This window comes from Budorcas taxicolor, chromosome 21 (assembly GCF_023091745.1).
Source record: "Budorcas taxicolor isolate Tak-1 chromosome 21, Takin1.1, whole genome shotgun sequence".
Lineage (NCBI taxonomy): Eukaryota > Metazoa > Chordata > Mammalia > Artiodactyla > Bovidae > Budorcas > Budorcas taxicolor.
Genome location: NC_068930.1, coordinates 22,163,929 through 22,189,064, shown reverse-complemented (window position 1 = coordinate 22,189,064; position 25,136 = coordinate 22,163,929). Strand labels below are relative to the sequence as shown.

At 48.5% G+C, this 25,136-nt stretch overlaps 2 protein-coding genes across 2 annotated transcripts; both read right to left on the bottom strand.

Annotated features, from left to right (window-relative positions):
* Positions 1-704: 704 nt before the first annotated feature.
* LOC128066948 (myeloid-associated differentiation marker-like) lies at positions 705-1,640 on the bottom strand. Its single transcript, XM_052660079.1, has one exon. It carries the CDS (start codon positions 1,638-1,640, stop codon positions 705-707), a length of 936 nt encoding a protein of 311 aa, XP_052516039.1.
* Positions 1,641-15,550: 13,910 nt separating this feature from the next.
* On the bottom strand, positions 15,551-24,739 carry LOC128066986 (myeloid-associated differentiation marker-like). Its single transcript, XM_052660113.1, is given in 4 exon segments — positions 15,551-15,696; positions 15,699-16,524; positions 24,220-24,323; positions 24,451-24,739. Coding segments are annotated over 4 exon segments (1,365 nt in total).
* Positions 24,740-25,136: the final 397 nt, after the last annotated feature.

The following is a 25,136-nucleotide window of genomic DNA, read 5'->3' as shown; positions in this document are numbered from 1 at the left end:
AACTGGAAAACCAGGCCCACTCCCACCCCTCCACCCCCCATGGAAGAGCCCCAGGGCTCGTACCTAGACTCTCCGGTGCCTAAAAGAATACCCTAATTATCTATGTAACCCAATAGAATCATAAATTCTCTTATGCTTACTGGGCTATAACCACAGGCCTATTGATAATTGTCCACTGTTAACTACCCAGGCCTATGGCATATGAATCATGGGTTATCTTTGTATCTTTCTTTTCCCTTGTTCAGACTAGTTTCAAGGAATTTGGGGAGGTGGGATTGGGCATGTACACTTAGGGTATGTAAAGTTTTCACAAAAACTGGTCCAGGTCCTTGAGTAAGAGGAGACTCTGTCTTGGGCCCGCCGGTGTAATAAACTGCACTCCACTATCTGCATTGTCCTTCTGAGTGAGTTTGTTTCCTGGAATGCGTGGCTATGACAATAGATCAGAAGAAGGAAAATGTCCTGGTCAGGACAGAGGAGATAAGAAAACCAAGAATAACTGAAAGAGGGCCAAAAAGCAGAAAATGTAGGAAAGATGAGAGAAGCAAGAGAAAGAGATAAAACAGAATGTGGGCAAACACACAAGACAGGAAGGAGACAGAGCAGAAGGAGGGAGAGAAACAGGAAAGAGAGTGAGATGTGTGGGGAAGGGTGTGAGGAGGGAGAGCACGAGCCAGGAAGAGGGCATCAGAGGATGTCAGAGCTCAGTAAGAAGAGGGAATCCGGAGCCCCTGGGTAGAGCCTCGGTCACTGACCACAGTCAAGGTCACCAGGTCGGCCACATAAATCAGCAGGTTGATGGCTGTCAGGATGGCCACAGCCAGTCGTTGGTCCCAGACGCACAGGTAGGAGGTGAGCTCATCAATGCAGCTCAACTCGTTGGACCGCTGGGGCTGCCCACCGAAATCCCCGTTGAACTGGTAGAGAGGCCAGAGGACCAGAGCCGTGGTGTAGAGGAGGACGGCGAGCACAGACTGCCCAAACCCCAAACAGGAGTAGGGCAGACTCTTGTCACAGTCACACCGGTGCCGCAGCAGAGCCACAGCCCCCAGGATGAAGCAGGTGCAGTATACAGCCACACACCACACCAGGGCCGGCTGGCACTCGTTCGGGTAGGTGTTGCTGAGGAAGGCGAAGATGACACACGCCACAAAGATCTCCAGCCTCTTGAGCAGGCCTAGCAAAGAGCAGGAGGACTCACCAGTCCGGGCACAGGTCCAGACCACTTCGACAGCATAAGCCACAGAAGCGATGCAGGAGAATGCAGTGGCAGCAATAACATGGTGTCGGGGGGAGCCATCAGGAAAAATCTGAAGGTGGATGATGGGGTAAATGATGGAGGCCGAGAGGCAGAAAAGGGCGCAGTAGCAGGCAGAGGTGATGAGAAAGCGGTCCCAGGAGAAGTGAAGTTTATCCTGGAGTCCACATAACTCAGCTATGAGGGTAAGGAGGGTCACGGCAAAGCAGAAGCACCAGACAAACGTGGACCAGTTACTTATGTCCACACTCCAGGTGCTCTCCCTGGTCACCAGGAAGAAGGCCATACAGGTGGAGAGCAGCTGCAGGAAGTGGAGGAGGTAGCTCTTGTTGGTCACAGAGTCCAAGCCTAAGGACAGTGACGTGGATGACATGATGGTCATGTGGGTCTCCGTCAATGGAATGGCCGTGGTCCTTGCAAAGAACTCACCAGGTAAAGATCCAGCTCTGGAAGTGGATTAAGTCAGACGCCTAGAAAAGGCTCAGGGCCCTGTGACAGCTGAGGCTCAGCATCTGTGGAGTTTGAACCAATGGTTCAGACACCTGGGTAACCGCACAGCTGTTCCAGAATGGTTCTCCCCACCCACCACCCTTGGCCTTGTCAGACTTGGCTTATCCCAACCTCACAGCTGGGCTGGATCTGGCGTCAGCCCATAAACATTACTTATCTCTTTCAGCTTTTGCCGTTACTCTCAGAGACACAAAGTAGAACTGTCCTTATCTGTAACTCCAATCTCCAAGGCTCTGAAAATTGTAAAAGTTTTAAAAAATTTATTTCATAAGAATATGTGGTCTGAATGGACATGAGACAATTTATGGTCTTTATTTCACTTAGTGCAAAAGTTCAAAAGTTCAGTTGCAAAAACACTAACATATTTGACTGGGTCTTCCCAGCTGGAGCTATGGTAAAGAATCTGCTTGCCAGCGCAGGAGATGGAGGAGACGTGGGTTGATCCCTGGGTGGGGAAGAGTCCCTGGAGTAGGAAATGGCAGCCCACTCCAGTATTCTTACCTGGAGAATCCCATGGATGGAGGAGCCTGTTGGGCTGCAGTCCATGAGGCTGCAGAGTCGGGGATGACCGAGCACGCACACAGAACCGAATGTGTTTGATTAGTAAGTGCTTTCAGGCTCCAGTAGGGTTTTATCTCCTATAAAGTAGATGCACCATGTCACCTGTCTGAAAAACTCTGACTCTGGAGCAGATCTGATCTCAAAGTCTTCAGAACAGTGATTGTATAAATACATTGTCCTCCTAATCATCTGACAAAGAGAAAATTAGGCCCAGGGAACCAAGTGCCTCAAATAATATTCCATGGATAGGAGCGAGGACCCAGATAAAAACACCAAAGCTGGAAGCCTGAACACTTTGCTTTACAGCCCACTTGGCACCAGGGCCCATGGGTGGGAGCAAAGGAAACAAGCTTGGAGTTCTGGAACCCAGGACATGCCTTCAGGGCCACAGCCTCCTTCCACAGCAACCTGAAGACATACGTGTCCCGACCTGTCCTCCCTGGAGCATCACTAGCAGGAGCTGCCATCTGAGGGGACTCAGCCCCACCTGGAGGAGGGCAGCTCCAGGGGTGAACAGGGAGGAGCCCTGGGGTGAGAGCGAGGCCGTGGGGACGAGATGACATGGGAAGTAAGGGCTGTTCTGAAGCCCCTCCCCCAGTTTTGCCTTCACATGTGACTTTCCCATTGGGGAAGCGAGACCCCAACCCAGCATGACTCCAATGTGGTGTATCATGGGGGAACCGCAGAATAAATGAACATAATGTTTGGTTTTTAAAGGGCTTCCCTGATAGCTCAGTTGGTAAACAATCTGCCTGCAATGTAGAAGACCCCAGTTAGACCCCAGTTTAATTCCTGGGTGGGCAAGATGTGCTTCTTGGGGTTCCCTTGTGGCTTAGCTGGTACAGAATCAGCCTGCAATTCGGGACACCTGGGTTCGGTCCCTGATTGAAACTGCCATCCCACTGTGAGTCTGGGAAGATCTAGGACCAGTCCTACCTGAGTGAAGATTTTAGGCCTGTGAGACTGGTTCAGCTGTGTTATTCTTAGTTGTATCTGACTCTTTTTGGCCCCATGGACTGTATCCCTCCAGACTCCTCTGTCCATGGAATTTCCCAGGCAAGAATACGGGAGTGGGTTGCCATTTCCTTCTCCAGGGGATCTTCCCAAACCAGGGATCAAACCTGCATCTCCTGCTCTGGCAGGCGGATTCTTTACCACTTAGTCACCTGGGAAGCCCCAACCCCACCCTCAGCCCCCAGTTAGCAGCTTCCAAGCTGGGAAGAAGAGATTGAAAATGAACAAGGATTCTGTGTCTGGTTATGATGTGGAGACTTTCAGGGTATCCAGGGAGGGGATGGGGATGGACAGATGATCGGGCCCTTTTTAAGGGTAGGAGCTGAAAGAGGAAGCACCGAATGGAGCCCTGGGAGGGGACAACCCTGAGGCTGCTTCCAGGACTGGGGTGGGGGCGGGGGGCAGAGTGGAGATGACTGGGCGGGGGGATTCCAGGGTCCCAGGGGCCCTGAGGCAGCCCAGTAGGGGTCTTCTGACCCAGAAGGGATGCAGGCATGGAGCCAACCTTCCCCATGGAGGAGGGGCTTGGACTGGAACTGAGACAGGAGGACAGGGGCCTGAACGGGCTTCAGGGCTGTGACAGGGACACATGGCCAGAGTGGCAGGGCCCCTGGAGACCACGGAATTGCCCAGGTCACCTGACCAAGACAGTCCCGCCAGCCAGGGCTGCAGTCCTGCTCACACAGGGGCTCCTCCAGGGTCCAGTGTTTGGGGAGTAAGGCCCCTCCCTCCTGCCCCCTCCTCAGGGACAGCTGCCCTGTTTCCAAGGGACTATTTGCTGAGAGGCCCCCAGGGCAGAGGGGTCAGCACCCTGAGCCCCAGCCAGCTTCCTGCCATCAGGGGCCTTGTTGCCTTTGCTAATAAACCCTGGGACAAGCTGAGGCTGGAAAGAGAAACACAGAGCAAACCTGAGAACCTCCCTGGACTCATAAAGCTCCTTGAGCCCCAATTGCCAGTGGAGCCCTGGAGCCCGTGGGCCTCCCAGTGGGCACTGCCAGGGTGGGGAGGGGCACTGGGGTGAGGGAAGGTGGAGGATCATACTGTCCCTTAATTTTTCCCGACTTACTACCAAAATGACCCTATGATTCATACTTAAGAGTAAATGACAACTTTGTGTCCATTTAATGTCAGAGTCATGAAATTAAAAGACGTTTGCTCCTTGGAAGGAAAGCTATGACAAACCTAGACAGTGTATTAAAAAGCAGAGACATTACTTTGCTGACAAAGGTCTGTATATCAACGCTATGGCTTTTCTAGTAGTCATGTACGGATGTGAGAGTTGGACCATAAAGAAAGCTGAGCACCGAAGAACTGATGCTTTCAAACTGTGGTGCTGCAGAAAACTCTTGAGAGTCCCCTGAACAGCAAGGAGATCAAAACAGTCAATCCTAAAGGAAATCAACCTGAATATTCATTGGAAGTACTAATATTGAAGCTGAAGCTCCAGTACTTTGGTCATCCGATGCATAGAGCCAACTTACTGGAAAAGACTGTGATGCTGGGAAATATTGAGGGCAGTAGAAGGGGATGACAGAGGATGAAATGGTTGGATGGCATCACTGACTCAATGGATATGAGTCTGAGCAAATTCCGGGAAATTGTGATGGACAGGGAAGCCTGGCATCCTACAGTTCATGGGGTCACAAAGAGTTAGACATGACTGAGTCACTGAACAACAACAGCACTTTTGGTTGCTGTACAGCACTTTAATTTCACTTGAAAAAGTAGATTTCTACCTCCTTTAGAAGACTCAAAAGATCTGGTGTCACTAGGCTGCGTTCCCTTGGTGATACGGTTGGGTGGCTGGAGCTGAGCAGCTATTACATGATCTATGTTGCTTTCCATCCTCATCTCTGTTTAGTTGCCTATATTTTTCTTATTCTCAGGTGTCATTGACATAAAGCAGGTCTATAATTATCTCTCATGTTCCAGTTTCCCTTCCTGGGCTTGGCCAGGCTTCTGCCTACTCACAGGAGTGTCCACTCCTCCATCCAGGGAGCATCCATGTCCTCAACCTCATACACAGCCTTCAGCGCATTTCACATACTCTGAAATCATATATAGATATGTGTGTACGTACACGCACACGTTTGTATGGGGTATCTGTAGATTTTTTTCCTACTTTATAAACATGAGCTTATGTCATGCACAGGGCATCTTGCTTTTCCAACTGTTGGTTGTCTCCAAGGACCTTAGTCCTCTCCATCCACATTACTTATTTTCTTCCCTCGTGCCTCCTGGGTGTTTCCACTGACCCCCCCTTCTCTAGATCACTGGATCCTCCCCTGTGAGTCTCAGGCGCTAGGGGACCCGGGATATGACAGCGGGTCCTGGGATCCTTGTAACCACCATATGGGGAAAGCTTTTCTGGAAACTTTAAAAAATATGACAAGGATTATATTTTTAATTTCTGTTATCTGGGATATAGAAAGAAATTTTGCAACTTAATAATAAGTAGGCAAACAACCCCCAAAATGGGCCAAACTTCCTAAGAAGTTTTAGTGTATCTTACTGATTTAAATGGGAGATTTTTTAAAATCTTTCTTCATATATTATAGAATTCTAACAACAAAGTTTTCATTTGGTATTTTATCCTCTATACAAATTTAAGCCTTGCCTCCGGGATCTGGGTCTACGAGAATGGTTACTGTTTTACAAAAATGAAAATTAATATAAGAGATAAATGTTTAGATGCACTAAATTCACCTAATCACCAGTTGTGCTCTTTTGGAAAAGTGTATAAATTGTGTCAACTGATAGTTGTGCTGTGTTGGAAAAATGAGAGTTCATATAAGAAATAAGTCATGTAGTTCAAATGGCATAGCTTGATTGTAAGAACAGGCTGAAATATTTTATTAAGACTGATATCTAAATGGTAGGTAAACACATTTAAAAAATACTGAAACTCATTAATAGTGAGGAAAATGCAAGGTATAACCTCAATGAGATATCACTACACATCTTAACCAAAGCAATGATTATTTTTTAAGAAACAGTGAACAATAAGGCAGAAAACACAAGTCAATGTCAACTGAAGAGGATCTAAATTGTCACAAGGAGAAGTTTGAGTTTTATCTTTTAAAAGAAGTTTGAGATTTTTGAGAAGGGTAATGATACAATTTTTAAATAAAGTTTCAGTGGACCTCCCTGGTGTTGCAGTGGTTAAGACTCTGCGCTTCCAATGCACAGGGCACAGGTTCAATCCCTGGTCAAGCAACGAGATTCCACATGTGGCACGGTCCTGACGATTAAAAAATAATAATAATAAATAAATAAAACTGGCATACTGTAACTGTTTAAAATTAACAAAAATAAAGTTTCAGGAAGATTAATCTAACACATTCATAGAATGGCTAATTTAATAAAATGATTTAACAAGAAAAAATCTAATAAAAACATAGTATTTCTTTTAACAGAAGGTAAGCATTGAAGTCATTAAAAATCTGATGATGTAAGATAAATAAGCAAATCTGATTGACCATTTGACATGTTTAAAAAGTTGGAACCAAACTTATCTTGCAGAATCTCCAGGAGTTTGTTCTATTGTTTCAATATTTTTACAGGACCTTCCCCTTAATACATTATAACTTTGTATAAAACAATAGTTGTAGACAATTAGTTGGAATATTATCACATAATAAAAGATAATAATGCCTTAGTCTTTCTATAATTCACTCATTTTAACTCTTCACTATCTGACTATTCCAGATGTTCAAGCTGAATTTAGAAAAGGCAGAGGAACCAGAGATCAAATTGCCAACATCTGCTGGATCATACAAAAAGCAAGAGGATTCCAGAAGAACATCTGCTTCTGCTTCATCGACTAATGCTAAAGCCTTTGACTGTGTGGATCACAACAAACTGTGGAAAATTCTGAAAGAGATGGGAATACCAGACCACCTGACCTGCCTCCTGAGAAATCTGTATGCAGGTCAAAAAGCAACAGTTAGAACTGGACATGGAGCAACAGACTGGTTCCAAATAGGGAAAGGAGTACATCAAGGCTGTATATTGTCACCTTGCTTATTTAACTTTTATGCAGAATATATCATGCGAAATGCCAGGCTGGATGAAGCACAAGCTGGAATCAAGATTGCCAGGAGAAATATCAATAACCTCAGATATACAGATGACACCACCCTTATGGCTGAAAGTGAAGAAGAACTAAAGAGCCTCTTGATGAAAGTGAAAGAGAAGAGTGAAAAAGCTGGCTTAAAACTCAGCATTCAAAAAGTTAAGATCATGGCATCCGGTCCCATCACTTCATGGTAAATAGATGGGAAAACAATGGAAACAGTGGCTGACTTTATTTTGGGGGGCTCCAAAATCAGTGCAGATGTTGACTGCAGCCATAAAATTAAAAGATGCTTGTTTCTTGAAAGGAAAGCTATGACCAACCTAGACAGCATATTAAAAAGCAGAGACATTACTTTGCCAACAAAGGTCCGTCTAGTCAAAGCTATGGTTTTTCCAGTAGTCGTGTATGGATGTGAGAGTTGGACCACAAAGCTGAGCGCCAAAGAATTGATGCTTTTGAACTGTGGTGTTGGAGAAGACTCTTAGGAGTCCCTTGGACTGCAAGGAGATCAAACCAGTCAATCCTAAAGGAAATCTCTCCTAAATATTCATTGGAAGGACTGATGCTGAGGCTGAAGTTTCAATACTTTGGCCACCTGATGAGGAGAACTGACTCCTTGGCAAAGACTCTGATGCTGGGAAAGGTTGAAGGCAGGAGGAGAAGGGAACAACAGAAGATAAGATGGTTGGATGGCATCACTGACTTGATGGTCGTGAATTTGAGCAAGCTCCGGGAGTTGGTAATGGACAGGAAGGCCTGGTATGCTGCAGTCCATGGGGTCGCAGAGTCAGATGCTACTGAACGACTGAACTGAACTGAAGCTGGCTACTTAGTTTTGCAAAGTTAATTTTTTGCGTTTGGCAAGACATTCTCAATGAAGGAAGCAGTGCATTGATTTGCTGGCCCAGCCTCCTTCACCTGGGTCATGTCTGTCCTGCCACTGTAGCTGGACCATCAGCACAAACTCCAACACTAAACTTAAACTCCAGGCCCCATTGTCTGGCACTGGTCATACCCCTGGATCTTTGGACAATGTCAAATTACTATAAAAGTTTGTAAATGTTCATTCACTGTGTGTACTTATCTCATTGTGGACCAGGAACAGTTTGCAACTGGTACTACTCCACAAACTGCATTTTGAGGAGCACTGTACAGAGCTCTCTCTCTCTGGGAAATGATGGATGAGCCTCAGGCTGGAGTATAATGTAGAGAGATGAACTAAAGTTCTAAAGAGATCCCTCCACTAAGGGATTCTCTGATGCTGTGCTTTGGAAAGGTGACACGCTGGGGAAATTAAATGCTCAGAGAAGGTACCAGATCTTTCTGAACCTGCTTCTTCTGATGCCAAGAAAGATCACTGCCCCAGATGGGCAATCCGGAGAGATCTCAAGTCCATGTTCCCTCACTTACTCAGTTTGGTTTAGGAACACTGGTAGAGCCTACTTCTAAGGAGTTAGGCGGGAACAACCCAGTTACGCGGGAACCACGTGGGAACCACGCAGGAACCACTCTTTAATATTTTCTGCGTGTAAATCCCTTTGACTCTATGATTGTCCCAGGAATATGCATTCACATACATTGGAAACGGTGCATTCAGTTACAGGGCTCTTGTAGATCTCCTGGAACCCGTTCCAGGACATTAGTGGACCCATGGGCCTCAGGGTAGGAAGCAGCCTTGGGGAAGTAAGTCAGGTGACTCCTGCACTGCCTTTCCTTTAGGTGTGGGTGAGCAGAATCCTGGGGTCATACTTAGGGCTCCCCCTTGTGGTTCCTTCCCACAAATGCCAAAGGCCCCCAGAAAGATAAGAGAGTCCTCTGGAGGCGGACCAAGAGGTCTGCGCCCTGACAATGATGCCCACGCTCACCTTCATGGTCCCCTTTTCCTGCTATGATTCAGGAGTTTGGGGACCCCCATCACAGGACCCTCAGAAGATAACTATTTAAACCTTTGGGGAAGGTGGAGTGCTGCTGGATCCTCTAAAATTTGGATCATTCCTCAGGGAATGAGGGGCTCCTGAATGAGGGCTTTGTTGGGGGAGGGGTAATTCTCACAGGAGAATCCAGGGATGGGAGGAGTGAGCTAGGTTTATGGAAGAGAGAAAGTGAGAGAGAGAGAGGAGACTCTGGCAAGGAAAGGCCATCCCACCCTTGGGTACCATATTAAGCATTTGGGACTCAGTGGGAAGCCATGCTGAGATGTAATCAGATGTTCACTTACAGAGAAGCTTCTGGATTTCCCCCCAGAGAGCAAAATGGCAGATATGCAATACAGTGTGGGGAAGGTTCAAAAACTGAGGGGGACTCTGAACTCAATTAGCAGGCCTGTCAAAACCCCAGGCAGGTGCAGGCACATGCTAGGGGCTGGGAGCTCACCCAGGTAGAGGGGGCCAGGGAGGCGGGCTGGACACTAGGAACTGCGGCCACACGTGGGCCCTTCCAGCTCACTAGATGTTTACGAGGCACTTGCTCTGGGCCAGACTGGACCAGAGGCTGAGGACCCAAGTGAGCAAGGCCCGGCCCATCCTTATGAAACTCTCAGGTGAAGGAAGGGCGACCCATGACCTGACCATCAGCACATCCACGGGGCATGTCCACAGAGGGGAGAGCAGGTGTCCTGAGTGGGGATGGAGGACGAGGGGCAGGCAGGACACAAGATCCGAGTGGAGGGTGAAGGGTGTGTCTTAGTGGAGGAGGCGGGAGAGGGGGCCCAGGAAGGAGAGAGCCCAAGCCCAGACCTGAGGAGTGGGGGCTGGCCTGTCTGGGGAGCAGGGATGTGCAGGAGGTGGGGGATAGGGCTGAGTTTGGGCCCCTCTGTAGGGCTTGTGGCACCAGGGACCAAGGACAGAGTGTTAAAACCTGGATTCACTGAAGAGCCTTGTTCTCAATGTGCTGAGCAAGGAGACTTGTGGGAGTCAATGTGTAGTTGCTTTTGTGGATAAAAAATTAATCAATTGTCAATCTAAGAAAGAAACTGAAAATTTATTCAAGCCAACCTGATGATTATAACTGGGGAGACGGTCTCTCAGGAAGTTCTGAGAACTGTTCTGAGGAGGTAAGACTGGAGGCTTTAATGTGTATCTGACTTGTGGGGAGGGGGACAAGCAATCAGCACACAGTCTGGTAAGAAGGTAACTTCACGCAGGAGGAAGAGATATCTTAGTTAATGGTTTTAGTGCTTTTCTAAGTATGGGAAGATGTGAGAAACTGGGTTCAGAAAAACTTCGCCAGAAGATATTGACCAGAGGGCTGGTTCTGCAGGTTTTCTCAGAGCACAAAATGCCTCATCCTGATCTTCGCATTGAACCCCTTTCACGGTGGATCATAGGTGACTGCAGTGACGAATGACTTCATGCCTGTAGAACTGGGTTTGGGCAATATTCTTTATTACACAGTCCCCTCCATTTCTCTCTTATTATCCACTTTCAGAGGCATTTTTTGGCTGATTTGTCCCAGGGTGCTAGGAATGCTCATTCCCTGCTCAGAAGACAAGTCTTCTGTTGCACCACTCAGTGTGCTGTTACTCACCCAGTCCTGGTAAACAGCAGCCAAAAGCCTCTGGACCGCCTGTCCTGCTGGTCTGTCAGCTCCAGGAAATGGTTTCCATTTTTTGCTCCTCCCCATGTCTAGGGTCACAAGATTACAGTCATGGATCTTATAAAGCTGAATATTATATGAGTAATTTCAAGTAGTCTGCTGCTGCTGCTAAGGCACTTCAGTCATGTCCGACTCTGTGCGACCCCATAGATGGCAGCCCACCAGGCTCCCCCATCCCTGGGATTCTCCAGGCAAGAACACTGGAGTGGGTTGCCATTTCCTTCTCCAATGCATGAAAGTGAAAAGTGAAAGTGAAGTCGCTCAGTCGTATCTGACTCTTAGCGACCCCATGGACTGCAACCTACCAGGCTCCTCTATCTATGGGATTTTCCAGGCAAGACTACTGGAGTGGGGTGCCATTGCCTTCTCTGTCAAGTAGCCTAGTCATCATTAAATTTCATGACAAACACAATCACAGAATTATTAATGCAAGAAACAAGAATCTTATAAAAACAGGTGGAATACAAGTAATAAAGTCACATTAATCTGATTCTAAGTATTATACTATATGTGTGTTAAGCTGCTTCAGTCATGTCTGACTTTGTGCGATCCTATGGACTGTAGCCCTTCAGGCTCCTGTGTCCATGGGATTCTCCAAGCAAGAATACTGGATGGAGTGCGTTGTCATGCCCCCTCCAGTGGATCTTTCCCACCCAGGAATTGAACCCACATCTCATATCTCCTGCATTGGCAGATGGGTTCTTTACCACTAGAGCAACCTGGGAAGCTGGTTGTAAGTATCAGGTTGGTACAAATATAACTGTGGTTTTTGCATTATTGAAATTTGCTGTTTGGTATTGGAATACATTCTAAATAAATGTGGTTATGCTATGCTACTGCTGCTGCTGCGTCGCTTCAGTCGTGTCCGACTCTGTGCGACCCCATAGACGGCAGCCCACCAGGCTCCGCAATCCCTGGGATTCTCCAGGCAAGAACACTGGAGTAGGTTGCCATTTCCTTCTCTAATGCATGAAAGTGAAAAGTGAAAGTGAAGTCGCTCAGTCGTGTCTGACTCTTAGCAACCCCATGGACTGCAGCCCATCAGGCTCCTCTGTCCATGGGATTTTCTGGGCAAGAGTACTGGAGTGGGTTGCCATCACCTTCTCAGTGGTTATGCTATATATCATTTTAATTGCACATATCTCATTTTATGTTTTTTGCTAATGACTTACTACTTGCTGTTTATTTTATATTTATTTTAGAATATGGAAATGCTGTTAGACAAAAAGCAAATTCAAGTGATTTTCTTATTTGAGTTCAAAATGGGTCTTAAAGCAGTGCAGACAACTTGCAACATCAACAACACATTTACCTCAGGAATCGCTGATATACAGTGCAGTGATGGTTCAAGAAGTTTTGCAAAAGAGACAAGAGCCTTGACGACGAGGCACATAGTGGCCGGCCATCAGAAGTTGACAATGACAACTGACAGCAATAATTAAAACTGATCCTTTTACAAATATACAAGAAGTTGCTGAAGAACTTGATATCAACTGTTCTAATGTCACTTGCTGTTTGAAGATATTGGAAAGGTGAAAAAGCCTTATAATTGGATGCCTCATGAACTGACCAAAAATCAAAAAAATCATCTATTTGAAGAATCTTCTTCTCTTTTTCTTCACTCTCTTTTCTTCTTCTCTTTTTCTTCTCTCTTCACTGTTTCTCGGTCAGATTGTGGCATGCAACAAGTGCATTGTAGGGGAAGTGGGACGGATGTTCAAGAGGGAGGGGTCATAAGTACATGTGTGGTAGATTCATTATTGTTGTATGGCAGGAAGCAACACAATATTGTAAAGCAATTATCTTTCAATTAAAAATAAACATTTTTTCTTAAAGTAGATTGTATATGACAGCCAGCAATGACCAGCGCAGAGGCTGGACTGAAAGGCAGCTCCAAAGCGCTTCCTAAAGCCAAACCTGCACCAAAAAGAGGTCACGGTCACTGTTTGGTGGTCTGCTGCCCGTCTGACCCACTACAGCTTTCTGAATCCAGGTGAGCCCTATACATCTAAGAAGTATGCCCAGCAAATCAATGAGATGCACCCAAAACTGCAGTGCCTGCAGCTGGCATTGGTTAACAAAGAGGACCCAATTCTTCACAACAACACCCGACTACACGTCGCACAAGCAACACTTCAAAAGTTGAACAAATTGTGAACAAGTTTTCCTCATTCGCCCTGTTCACCTGACCTCTCACCAACTGACTAACACTTCTTCAAGCATCTTTTTACAGAGAACACACTTCCATAACCAGCAGGAGGCAGAAAATGCTTTCCAAGAGTTTGTTGTATCCTGAAGCACGGATTTTTATGCTATAAGAATAAATAAACTTATTTCTCATTGGCAAAAATGCATTGATTGTAATGGTTACTATTTTGATTAATAAAGATGTGTTTGAGCCTATTTATAATGATTTAAAATTCGTGGTTTGAAACTGTGATTGTGTTTGCACCGACCTAATATGTAGGCAGCATTAGGAGTTATTAAAAAAAATGTACCTTTCTGGTGGAGCAGGTATTTCTGCCCTTGGGAGGGCTGGTTTGCACACAATGCACACTAGAGGGGAGGGAAGCCGTCAAAATCGGCAGAGAACAATTTTGTTTAAATTTTTCTTATCTTGTCTTAAATTATGGATTTTATTTCATTCCTGCTTATGATTTTCCCCAATCCAACGAAGGCCGCAGACGCTGATCACTTGACTCATCCCAGTATAAGAGTGAGTGGCAGCAGCGGGGGTCCTTCCCTGCCCCTCCCCTACCGCTATGTTTTCCTGGCCCCTCTGGCCCTGGTGAGGCTTTGTGACTGAGAACAGGAGAGTTAAGGTACCTTCCAAACCACCAGTTACTGTAAAGGGCTGCTCATCTCAACGCAGGGGAACAATGAGCACACAAACATACACACGTGTGCACTGAGCATGCACGCAAGTAGGCACCTTCCTAGAGAGGCATCCAGGTGTTGTCATGGCCCCTTTAAGAGCTAAGCGACAGGATGTTGGCACTGGGGTAGGGCCCAACCCTTTTTGTCACAACCCCCAGGCTCTGATCCAAGTTGGGGTGGGGAGTCAGTGGGAGGGGCTTCCGGAAACCTAGGTTTGGTGACGGTGGAAATTGACTAGGACTCTTTTGAGCTCTAGGCAAATTTGGAGCAATTAAAGTATGTGGATTTGATTAGGGTAGTTTTTAAAATTTCTTTTATTTCTTGTTTGTATTGAAATTGAAAAGAACATTATAAATGTGGGAAAAGGGACCTGGCCTATTTTTACGCTTGATAGCAGGGGTGGATAGGAACCCAAACTTCCGGGAAATTTTTAAGATTATATACATTGATCTAGATCATATTCTGCCTGAGTCTCGGAGAAGCAGGAAGCAGCAGAAAGCAACTGACACAGAGAAACACATGTGGGTGTCACCTCCCACTCAAGCAGTGCAACTCCTTTGACAGTGGAAGCAGCAGCCTCCACCTTGTATAAACCCTCTGCCCAAGAAAACTGGAAGAGACACTTTTCCTTTAATAAGGTCACCCAGTAATTTTTGACTTCCTGATCAGAAAAAAATCAAAAGGAAAAACTCCAGGCTAACATCACCTTTAAGGCTGGCAGGGCCATGCTCTTCTCCCTGCCGAGGCAGGACCTGCAGTTTTGATCACTGAGGCAGGAGGGCCACATTATTGCCCCTCTCCAACACTGCACACAGGTGTCTTCAAGTCCTTGGAGATCTTCACCAGCTCCTTTTTTTGATTCCCCAGAGATTGGTTGGAGGTGGAAATCATCCCAGATTCCTTTAAGGTCCCCTCAAGGCAGCCAGTGTTCAGTACGCTAGGAAAAATTCTGGAGCCAATCTCAGGTGGGGCGGAGCACCAACTGGGGCCCAGGAATCCAGGGTCTCTCCTTCAAGACTCTTGCTCAGTGGAAATTACTGAAGGCCAGAGGATTTGTTTGTTTGTTTTTAGTTGAAGGGGCAGGGTACTATATACCACCCTCCACTGGGAGAAAGGGGACACAACCTCTCATTACCCACTCCATTCCCAAGCCCATACACACACACCCCAACTAAGCCCCCGCCCCCCAGGGGACAGATATGCTTTGGCAACGAGGCCCCTACAGAGGCCCAGGATGTGAACAGCTGCACAGAGGGCTGTGTGCTGTGGAGTCAGCACCTTGGGAGGTAGGAGGGGGCGGTGGGGAGAGAAGGAAGAAGTCTCAGGTCCTGATGGATCAGAAGAAGGAAAATGGGCAGAGGCGGTCAGGACACAGGAGAATAAAGAAAAAGACACCTAGAAAAGAGTTAAAAAAAAAAACCCACAAAATGTAGAATAGATGAGAGTAGCAAGAAAAAGAGGCGAAACAGTGTGGCCACCATACAAAATAGGAAGGAGACAGAGCAGCAGGAGGGGAACAGAAAAGAGAGGGAGATGCATGGGGAAGGATGTGAGGAGGGAGACGGGAGCCAGGAAGAGGGCATCAGAAGAGGTCAGAGCTCCGTGAGGATACCTCCTATAAGCAGGGGATCAGGAGTCCCCAGGCTGGTCCTCAGTCCCTACAGAACCTGGCGGGCCCAGTACCCTAGATCGGCCACGTAAACCAGCAGGTTGATGGCTGTCAGGACAGCCACAGCCAAGCGCTGGTCTCAAGCGCACATGTCATAGGTGAGGTCATCCCTGCAGTCCCCATCCCTGGGCCTCTGGGCTGCCCGCCGAGCTCCTTGCTGAACTGGTAGAGCGGCCAGAGGACCAGAGCGCTGACATAGAGGAGGACAGACAGTATTGCGATCACAGCCTCAACAGGCGGCTTGTGTTCCCATTCACCCATGTTCAACAGGGCGGTCACTGCTGCCAGGATGAAGCAGATGGAGTGCACGGCCACGCACCACCCCAGGGCCGGCTGGTGCAGGTACAGGGAGGTGTTGCCGAGAAAGGTGAAGATGACACCGGCCACGAAGGTCTCCAGCACCTTCAGCAGGCCTGGCATGGTGAGCTCATAGCAGGTGGTATTTGTGATCTTGTAGCCACTCCACGTGCAGGCCACTTCCATGGCATACAGCACAGATGTGAGGCAAGAGAAGGCAGTGGCGGCGACGGCCCGGTCTTGGTGAGGACCATAAGGCAAGGACTGGATGCAAGTGACGGAGTAGGTGATGGAAACCGAGAGGCAGACGAGGGCCGAGTAGCAGGCATAGGTGACGGCAAAGTTGTTCCAAAAGAAAGGAACGCGGGACTGGACCTTACATAACTCACCGATGGAGGTGACAAGGGTCACAGTGAAACAGAAGCCCCAGATGCACAGGGACCAGTTACCTATGGCCCCCTTTCCAACGCCCATGTCAGTCACCAGGGAGGAAGCTCCGCAGGTGGAGAAGCGCTGTGGCAGGCGAAGGCAGCAGCACGTGACACACAAGGCCCCCTCTTCTGGGGATGTCGACTGGGTGGACACGGTGCTGTGATGGTCAGGCAGGTCACAGGCACGAGTACGGCAGCGATCTTCATACCGAGGACCCACCAGAGAAAGAGCCAGCTCTGGAGGCGGAATGAGTCAGATGCCTGGAAAAGGCTGTGCAGCCTGGAGTGACTAAGGCTCAGGATCTGTGGAGTTGGAACCAATGGCTCTGACCCTTGGGTAACAGCACAGCCGCTCCAGAACGATTCTCCCCACCCATCACCCTTGACCCTGTCAGGAGACTTGTCTTATCCCAAACCTTACAGCCATGTTTAGTCTGGCCTCAAACTGTGAACACTTTTTTATCTGTTTGTGCTGTGTGCTATTATTTATGGACACACAGTGTAGGATGGCCACTATCTGCAACCACAACCCTTCCAGGCTCTGAAAACAGAAAAGGAATTTTTAAAAGTTTCTTTGTTACAACACTTGACATGAATAGACATGAGACAATTTATCTATTTAATTCCCCTACCATGAATATTCGAAAGTGTAGTTGCGTATTTCGTTGTTTATGCAACTAAAGCCTACTGTGTTTGATAACAAGCTGCTTTCAGACCCCAGTGGGCTGTGATGTCATGTACAGTAAACGCACCATGTCACCTGTCTGGAGGTGAAAAATTCTGAATTCTGGAGCATATCTGACCCCAACGGTTTCAGAAAAACATTTGTAGAATGTACTGCTAATCCCATTTTACTGATGAGAAAACTAAGGCTGGAAAATCAAGTGCCTTCCCTAAGGTGGCATGACTGGGAAGTGGAAACTCCATATGAAACTACCAAAGTCGTGGGTGTGAACCCCTGGCTTTACAACCCAAGGCCCTGCTGACACTTCCGTGGTCCATGGGTGGGAGCCCAGGACCAAAGCTCAGGGCTCTGGGAACCAGGACACCCCTTCAGGGCCACAGTTTCCTTCCACGGCAACCTGAAGACACACGCGTCCCAGCCTCTCCTCCCTGCAGCTGTCACCAGAAGGAGCTGCCATCTGAGGGACACAGCCCCACCCGGAGGAGGGCAGCTCCAGGGGTGAACAGGGAGGAGCCATGGGGTGAGAGCAGGGCCATGGGGATGAGATGACATGGGAAGTAGGGGCTGTTCTGAAGCCCCTCCCCCAGTTTTGCCTTCACATGTGACTGTTTCCCATCGGGACAGGGGCCCCCAACCCAGCATGACTCCAAGGTGGAGCATCATGGGGGAGCCACAGAATAAGTCAGCATAATGTCTGTCTCTAGCTCCAAAGCTGCCATCCAGGTGCGAGTCTGGAAGAATCTAGGAGTAGTCTTATCTGAGTGAGGATTTTCTTGGCCTGGGAGACTGCTTAGCAGCTTCCAAGCTGGGAAGAAAGGATTAGAAATGAACAAGGATGCTGTGTCTGATGCTAATAGGGAGCATTTCAGGGCATCCTAGGGAGGGGGTGGGGATGGACAGATGATCGGCCCCCTTTAAGGGAAGGAGCTGAAAGGGGAGGCACCTACTGGACCCCCAAGAAGGGACATGTTGAGGATGCATCTGGGACTGGGACTGGGGTGAGGGGCAGGGATAGAGTGGAGATGTGCAGACCCAGGGGGGCGATTCCATGGTCCCAGTGGACCCGGGGCAGCCTAGGAGGTGTCTTCTGACCCAGAAGGCATTCAGGCATGGAGCCAATTTGAAACAGGGTTTCAGGGCTGTGACAGGAACATGTGGCCAGAGTGGCAGGGACCCTGGAGACCATGGAATTGCCCAGGTCACCTGCCCAAGACAGTCCCGCCAGCCAGGGCTGCAGTCCTGCTCACAAAGGGGCTCCTCCAGGGTCCAGTGTCGGGGGAGTGAGGCCCCTCCCAGCCCGCCCCCTCCTCAGGGACAACTGCCCTGTTTCCAAGGGACTATTTGCTGAGAGGCCCCCAGGGCTGAAGGGCCAGCATCCTGAGCCCCAGCCAGCTTCCTGCCATCAGGGGATTATTATATCACCTTTGCTGATAGTAAACCCTGGGACAAGCTGAGGCTGGAAAGAGAAACATAGAGCAAACCTGAGAATCTCCCTGGACTTACAAAACTCCTTGAGCCTCAATTGCCAGTGGAGCCCTTTCATCACACAGCATCTTGCTTTTCCACCAGCCCCCGACAGGTGCAGCTGGTCCTCTCCAGGGGCTCCACTTCTGGAAACTCATTTTGGTTTCCTAGGGCAACTGCAGTAACTTAGTACAAGTTTGGAGGCTTAGCACAACAAAATTGTATTTCTCACAGTTCTGGAGGTCAGAAATTTGAAATCAAGGTCAGCAGAGCTTTGCTGTCTCTGATCTTCCAGGGGAGGGTCCATCCTTGGCTCCTTTAGCTTCTGGAGGCCCCTTTCCTTTGGGGGCATCTCTGCCTCCACCTCCACATGCTCCTCTTCTCTCAACCCTGTGTGTGTAAACTCTCTGTCCTTTCTCCTATAAAGACGTCAGCAGTGCCTCAGGAGCAGCGGACAGGGCCCACTGTGGACGGACTGAACTCCAGAGACATAGGTTGGATTTCAGCTGTAAGTGATGAGGCCTCACTGACATTCTGTAAGGAAGGGCTGATCCATCAGAGGCCCACTCTGGCTTTAAAACTCTGGTTGTAGAAGAAAAACTGAGTTAAGTCCACCAAGAAGCTGAGCAGCCAGTTTGGAGGCTGATTGTCCAGTCCTCATATGGGATGGTGGGCCTTGAGGAAAGACACTTCAGGGGTGGAGGGCAGGGGCAGGTTTCTGAAATATTTGGGAGCAAATATTAACTGGTCTTGATGAGGGGAGGGGCCGTGATTACTGATACCTAATGTCCCAGGGACAGCTGTGACCTCACCTCTCCCTTCTGCTCCCTTGACATCTCAGGCTCCATCACAGGTGCTCCCCACACCCTGCCCCTCTCTCTGTGCACCACCCACTGAGAGCTCTGGGAAGGGAGGCTAAGAAAGGGGGATCCAGCCGGAGCTCAGGGAGGTGGCCTGGGCTCCTGCATCTGCGTCTCCTTGAGGCCCCTCCAGATACACATGCTCATCTCTCACCTGCACCTGAGGCCCGGCTCGTGTGCTTCTAGAGGGATGAAATTTATTAAGAAATGGATCTCTGCCTGCAGTTCACCTGAGTCAGGAAACCTTGTCTGGAGTGATGGTCCTCCTGAGGCTCAGCCTCTCTCCTCCTGTCTGTCCCTCCCCCTCCTCCTCGTCTCCCATTGTCTGAGTGTCTCAGGTCCACTTAGACCATCTCTTGCCTGTGCACCTTCTCGTCCTCATCCAGGCCGATAGCTTTAAGATTTCACTCAGTCGACAGATGATGTTGTGTACAGGGTGTGTGCCGAGCACTGTTCTAGGCACTGCACAGAGAGTAGAGAAAAGAACTAGTAATTCTGCCTTCGTGGAGCTCACACTGTAGTGCAGGAGATGGAGAGTGTGCAAACCAATATGTATCAGGCCTTTATCTCCCTGAGCAAAGGAAAACAGGTGAAGAGAGAGTTATTGGAGTTGATATGGTGGGGTGGGCAAAACTGCTATTTTATTAATAGGTAGGTAGAGGTCAGGATGCTCTATCGATTTGACACTTGAGAAGATACTGAGTGAAGTGAACACGCCATGTGATGACAACTCCCCAGTTCCTGCCTCTGGAGCTGATCTCTATTAAGACCCAGAATTGTGCCTAACTGCTTTCTGATCTCCCCCTCTGAATGTCTCAGGACACCTCACATCCACCAAGTCCAATCCCACCACTGGAACACCCCGCCCCCCCACACACTGATCCTTCCTCATCTTTCCCATATCAGTCGATGGCAGCACCTTCACAGATGCTCGTCACAAAATACTCCTGAACCCACCCACTCCTCTTCATCTCTAGAACCACCCGGTCCAGATGCATCCATCCCTTCACCCAGATGCCTGCCATAAGCTTCTATTTTCATTCTTTTCTTCAATGTCTGCTTTGGAGTAATTGCAATGCAAATTAAAACCCAGTGGAGTAAATTCAAATGAAGATATCTTGAAAGCTTCTGTTTGCTCCCTCAGTATGAAACACAAATTCCAAAAGATCAAGCCAAAGCCCTGAGAGCTCAGACCCCTTTCTGCCTCTCCTGCCTCCTCACCTCCCTCCCTCCAGCCACTGAGAACTTCTCCCAGTTCCTCTCGGCCATCTCAGGACCCTTGTCCTGACATATCTACACACCCCTCAACCCCGAACTGAGACCAGAGCTCAGTCTGGCACATGGTAGAACCATGTTCAGTCAATGCCACTCTAAGCCTTAGAGATTCCTGCACCCAGACTTGGTAAGGTCAATGCATAGATGCATTTGTGGATGAAAAATGAGTCAGTAGTCAACCTAAAAAAGAAATGGAAATTTTATTGAAGCCAACTTGAGGATTCTAATTGGGGAGACAGTCTCTCAGGAAGCTCTGAAAACCATACTAAGGAAGTGGGGGAGACAGTGTGTATATGACTTGGGGGACATGCCACCAGTACACAGCTTGGTAGAAGGTTACTTCACCCATGAGGAAGAGATATCTTGGTTAATGTTTCTGGTGCTTTCTAAGTATGGGAAGATGTAAGGAACTGGGTTCATAGAAAGTCTCCTTAAAGTGTCTGAGGGTCAGTTCTGCCAGTTTTCCCAGAGCACAAAGTACCTGATCCTGACCTTTTCCATGACTTCCTTTCAGGGTGGACTGTAGGTCAGTGACTGCAATGGCTAGTGACTTGGTGCTTACAGAACTGTGCGGCGGGCAACCTTTTTGATCACACCATCCCCTCCATTTCCATCTTAATTTCAACCAAGATTTGGGGGGAATTTTGCCCATGTTGGCCCCGGGCTTTAGGAGTGCTCATTCCCGGGCTGGACAAGGATAACTGACACACCACTCAGGGTGCAAATACTCATCTGGTCTTGGTGACGGTAGCCCTAATCCTTAGGATCACGTGTCCTGCTAGTCTTGTCAGCTCCAGGAAATATCTCCCTCTTCTTGTTTCTTCTCACATCTAGAGTCACACTGCTGCAGTACAATCTGATGGAACTGTGTATGAGGTTAAGTGTTTTAAGTCACCTGGTCATCATCATTTTGATCTAGGTTCAGTGTTACATCTGTTAATGCAAGAAACAATACTCTTGTAAAATGGCAGAATACAAGCAGTATATTAATAGCTACTGACATTAATAAGGTCATAAGCAAGTGGTGTTATAGAAGTTACATGGCTGGTGTAGAAGAACCGAACTGATCCTGATGGTTCAGGCATCTCTGCTCTTAGGAGGGCTGGCTAACACACACTGCAGATGTGCACTAGAGGGGATGGAAGAGGCCCAGATGGGGAGAGAAATTTTTTATGTTGATATGCTTTTTGTCTTGCCTTAAAATATGTTTTATTACATTGTTCCCTAAGATTCACCTCCTGGAAGCCCTCCCCATCCACCCCACCCATCCCCAGGTGAAGAACTCATGCTTCATCCCAGTAAGGAGTGAGGGGCAGCAGCGGGGGGCCTTCCCCTCCCCTCCACCACAGCTCTGCTGGCCTGGGGCCCCTCTGGGCCTGGTGACGCCAGGACGCTGGGCTCTGAGGCTGATGGCTGAGACCAGGAGAAGAACAAGGATTGTGGTGTCTTCCTGGCCATCAGTTATCGTAAAGGTTCCTGGTCTCAATGCATGTGTGAGCACAGACATACAGGCACACACACAGGCAAACACACACACTGGGCGTGCACGCAGGCATGCACCCTTATGTACAGTTACTTGGGGTCTGGTCCTTCAAGAGGTAAGCGGACAGAGGGCTAGTGTTGGGGGCACAGCTGCTAGTTGTCTTGGGCTGGACCGTGCCCCTAGGTTCTCAGGAAAGGTGGGAGTAGCGAGACATTGGGAAGGGCTCCCAGAGATGGGGGTTTGGGTGAGAATAAATATCTGCTCAGTTTTTCTGAGTTCTAAGAAAATTTGAGGCAATTAGGGTATGTTGATTTGTGCTTTTTTTCTTTTATATTTGTGTTGAGGTTTAAAGAAGAACATTATAGATTTGGGAGAAAGGACAGGCTTCTCTCTATGAACAGCAGGGTTTGATGGTATCCAGAAATTCCAGAGAATTAAAAAATATATGTATATTTACATTTATTTAGATCATATGACAGGTGGGTCCCAGAGAAGCAGGAAGCAACAACAGAAAGCAGCTGGCACATAGAAACACACGTGTGTACAGCACACACTCAAGAAATGCAGGTTCTTCAACAGTAGCAGCAGCAAGACTCATCCACCCAACACCACCCCCCAGACAAACATTTGAAAAGAAACTTTCCATACAAAATATAGTCTCCCGATAATTTTTTGCCTTTGAGACAATAAAAAGGAAAAGAAAATATCCCAGACTAACATTACCTTAAGGTTAGCAGGGCCATGCTCTTCTCCCTGCAGAGGCAGAATGAGCTGTTTTGTCACTGAGGCAGGAGGGCCACATTGCTGCCTCTCAACAGCACTGCAGACAAGTTGTCTTCAAGTCTCTGTGCTTCTTCACCAGCTCTTTATTGATTCCCCAGAGAGTAGCTGGGATGGACAGTATCTACCCCTGGCTTCCTCTAAGATGACCTCTAGGCAGCAGGTGTTTAGTGAGTCTGCAAAAATTCTGGAGCCAATCTCAGATGGGGCTGGAGCACCCTACCTGGAGCACCACGTGGGTCCCAGGGACCAGGGTCTCTGCTTCAAGACTCCTGCCACTGAAAATTACAGACCTCCAGAGATTTTAGTTGACGTTAAAGGGCAAGTGCCCTGTACACTCCCCTCCCATGGGAGATGGGGGGCCAAATCACACAGAGGGCTGTGTGCTGTGGAGTCAGCACCTTAGGAGGTGGGAGGGGGTGGTGGGCAGAGAAGGGAGGAGGATCAGAAGGAGGAAGACGGGGAGAGGTGGTCAGGACACATGCTGTTGCGATTGTTCCGTCACTAAGTCGTGTCTGACTCTGTGACTCCATGCGGCACACCAGGCTTCCCTGTCCTTCACTGTCTCCTGAGGTTTGCTCAAACTCATGTCCATTGAGTCGATGATGCCATCCAACCATCTCTTCCTCTGCCGTGCCCTTCTCTTCTTGCTCTCTATCTTTCCCATCATCAGAGTCTTTTCCAACAAGTCAGCTCTTCACATCAAGTGGACAAAGTACTGGCACTTCAGCATCAGTCCTTCCAATGAATATCTAGGGTTTTTTTCCTTTAGGTGATGAGGCGGGGGAAAAAAAAAGGATGAGCAGAAGAGGGGGAAAAAGCAGAAAATATAGGAAAGATGAGAGAGGAAAGAGAACGCAGCTAACAAGGTAAACAGAGAGACAGAGCAGAAGGAGGGAAGGGAATGAAAGGTGATGGAGATGAATGGGGAAGGGTGTGAGAGGGGAGAGAGGGAACCAGGAAGAGAACATCAGAGCTCAGTGAAGAACCTGCAGGTGAGAAGAGAAATTGGGAGCCCCGGGGCCCATCCTTGGTCCCTACAAAGCCTCCGAGGCCACGTAGAGCAGGTCAGCCAAGTAAATCAGCAGGTTAGTGGCTGTCCAACACTTATCCCAGACACACAGGGAGCAGGTGGGGTCTTTTTCCCCTCTTTTTCATCACGGCAGCTCACATCACTGGACCACGGGGGCAGCCCACCCAGCTTCTCATGAAAGGGGCAGAGCGGCCAGAGATCGGAGCGCTGGTATAGAGGAGGATGGAGACACGGTCTCCTTTCACAGCAAAGGACAGTACACAGGCGTCCGTGTTTCACTGTCATCTTCGAGCAACAGGGTGGACATCATCCCCAGAATAGCAGTCGGAAAACAGGATCGTTTGTCTCACCGTGGCAGACGTGTACTGGAAACAGCTGTGGCAGTTGATAATGGTGCTGAAAATTAAAGCCAAAATGACATACAGCAGGAAGACCAACAGGCTCCCAAGCATCCCTGGACCAGCAGGCACAAAGCAGGGAGTGTCGCCAGCCAGGGTGCAGGTCCAGGCCTGATGCAGGAGAAGGCAGTGGCGGCGATGGCCTGGTTCTGGGTGTGGCTCTGAGGCAAGAAACGAACATACTGGTGGTGAAAATAATGGAGGCAAAGAGACAGAATAGGGTGAAATAGAAGGCACAGTGGTAGAGAATGTCATAGCAGGACAAGGGGAAGTGGGATTGGAGCCCACACAGCTCCACCATGAAGATGGTGAGGGTACCACCAGAGCAGAAGCACCGCAGGAACACAGACCAGTTACCTGCGCACTCACTCCAGTGACCATGCAGCAAGGAGGGCAGGCAGGTGGAGAGCAGCTGCCCCAGGTGCAGGAGGAAGCCCAGGGCCCCGGAGCCCAGGCCTGAGGACGTTCCCATGGCAATGGTGACGGTCAGGCAGGTCACCCGCACTGGTGGTGTGACCTTACTGGTTTTAAAACCAACAGCTTGTGAATAATTAAAAAACAGCTCAGGGTTTTGATGGACTGGTTCAGTTTCACTCTGCCTGTTGAGTTCTCCTTCTGTCTTTGTTTTTCCAGAAAGATACAACCACCAATCCTAACAATGTAAGGACCGCACTCATGGTCTCACTCCAGCAAGATGGTTTCTGGTTCCTGGTTACTGTCAAGTCTTCAAAAAACAGAAGTGATCACACCCGCAGTGTGCAGCCTGCAGCCATTTCTTGCTCCCTTCCGTGTAAGTTCCCCTGGCTGAGCCTTGCCCTGTTGGGAGTTGATTCTTCTGAGTAGTGAAAAACCTCCTCCCCTGGTGGCCG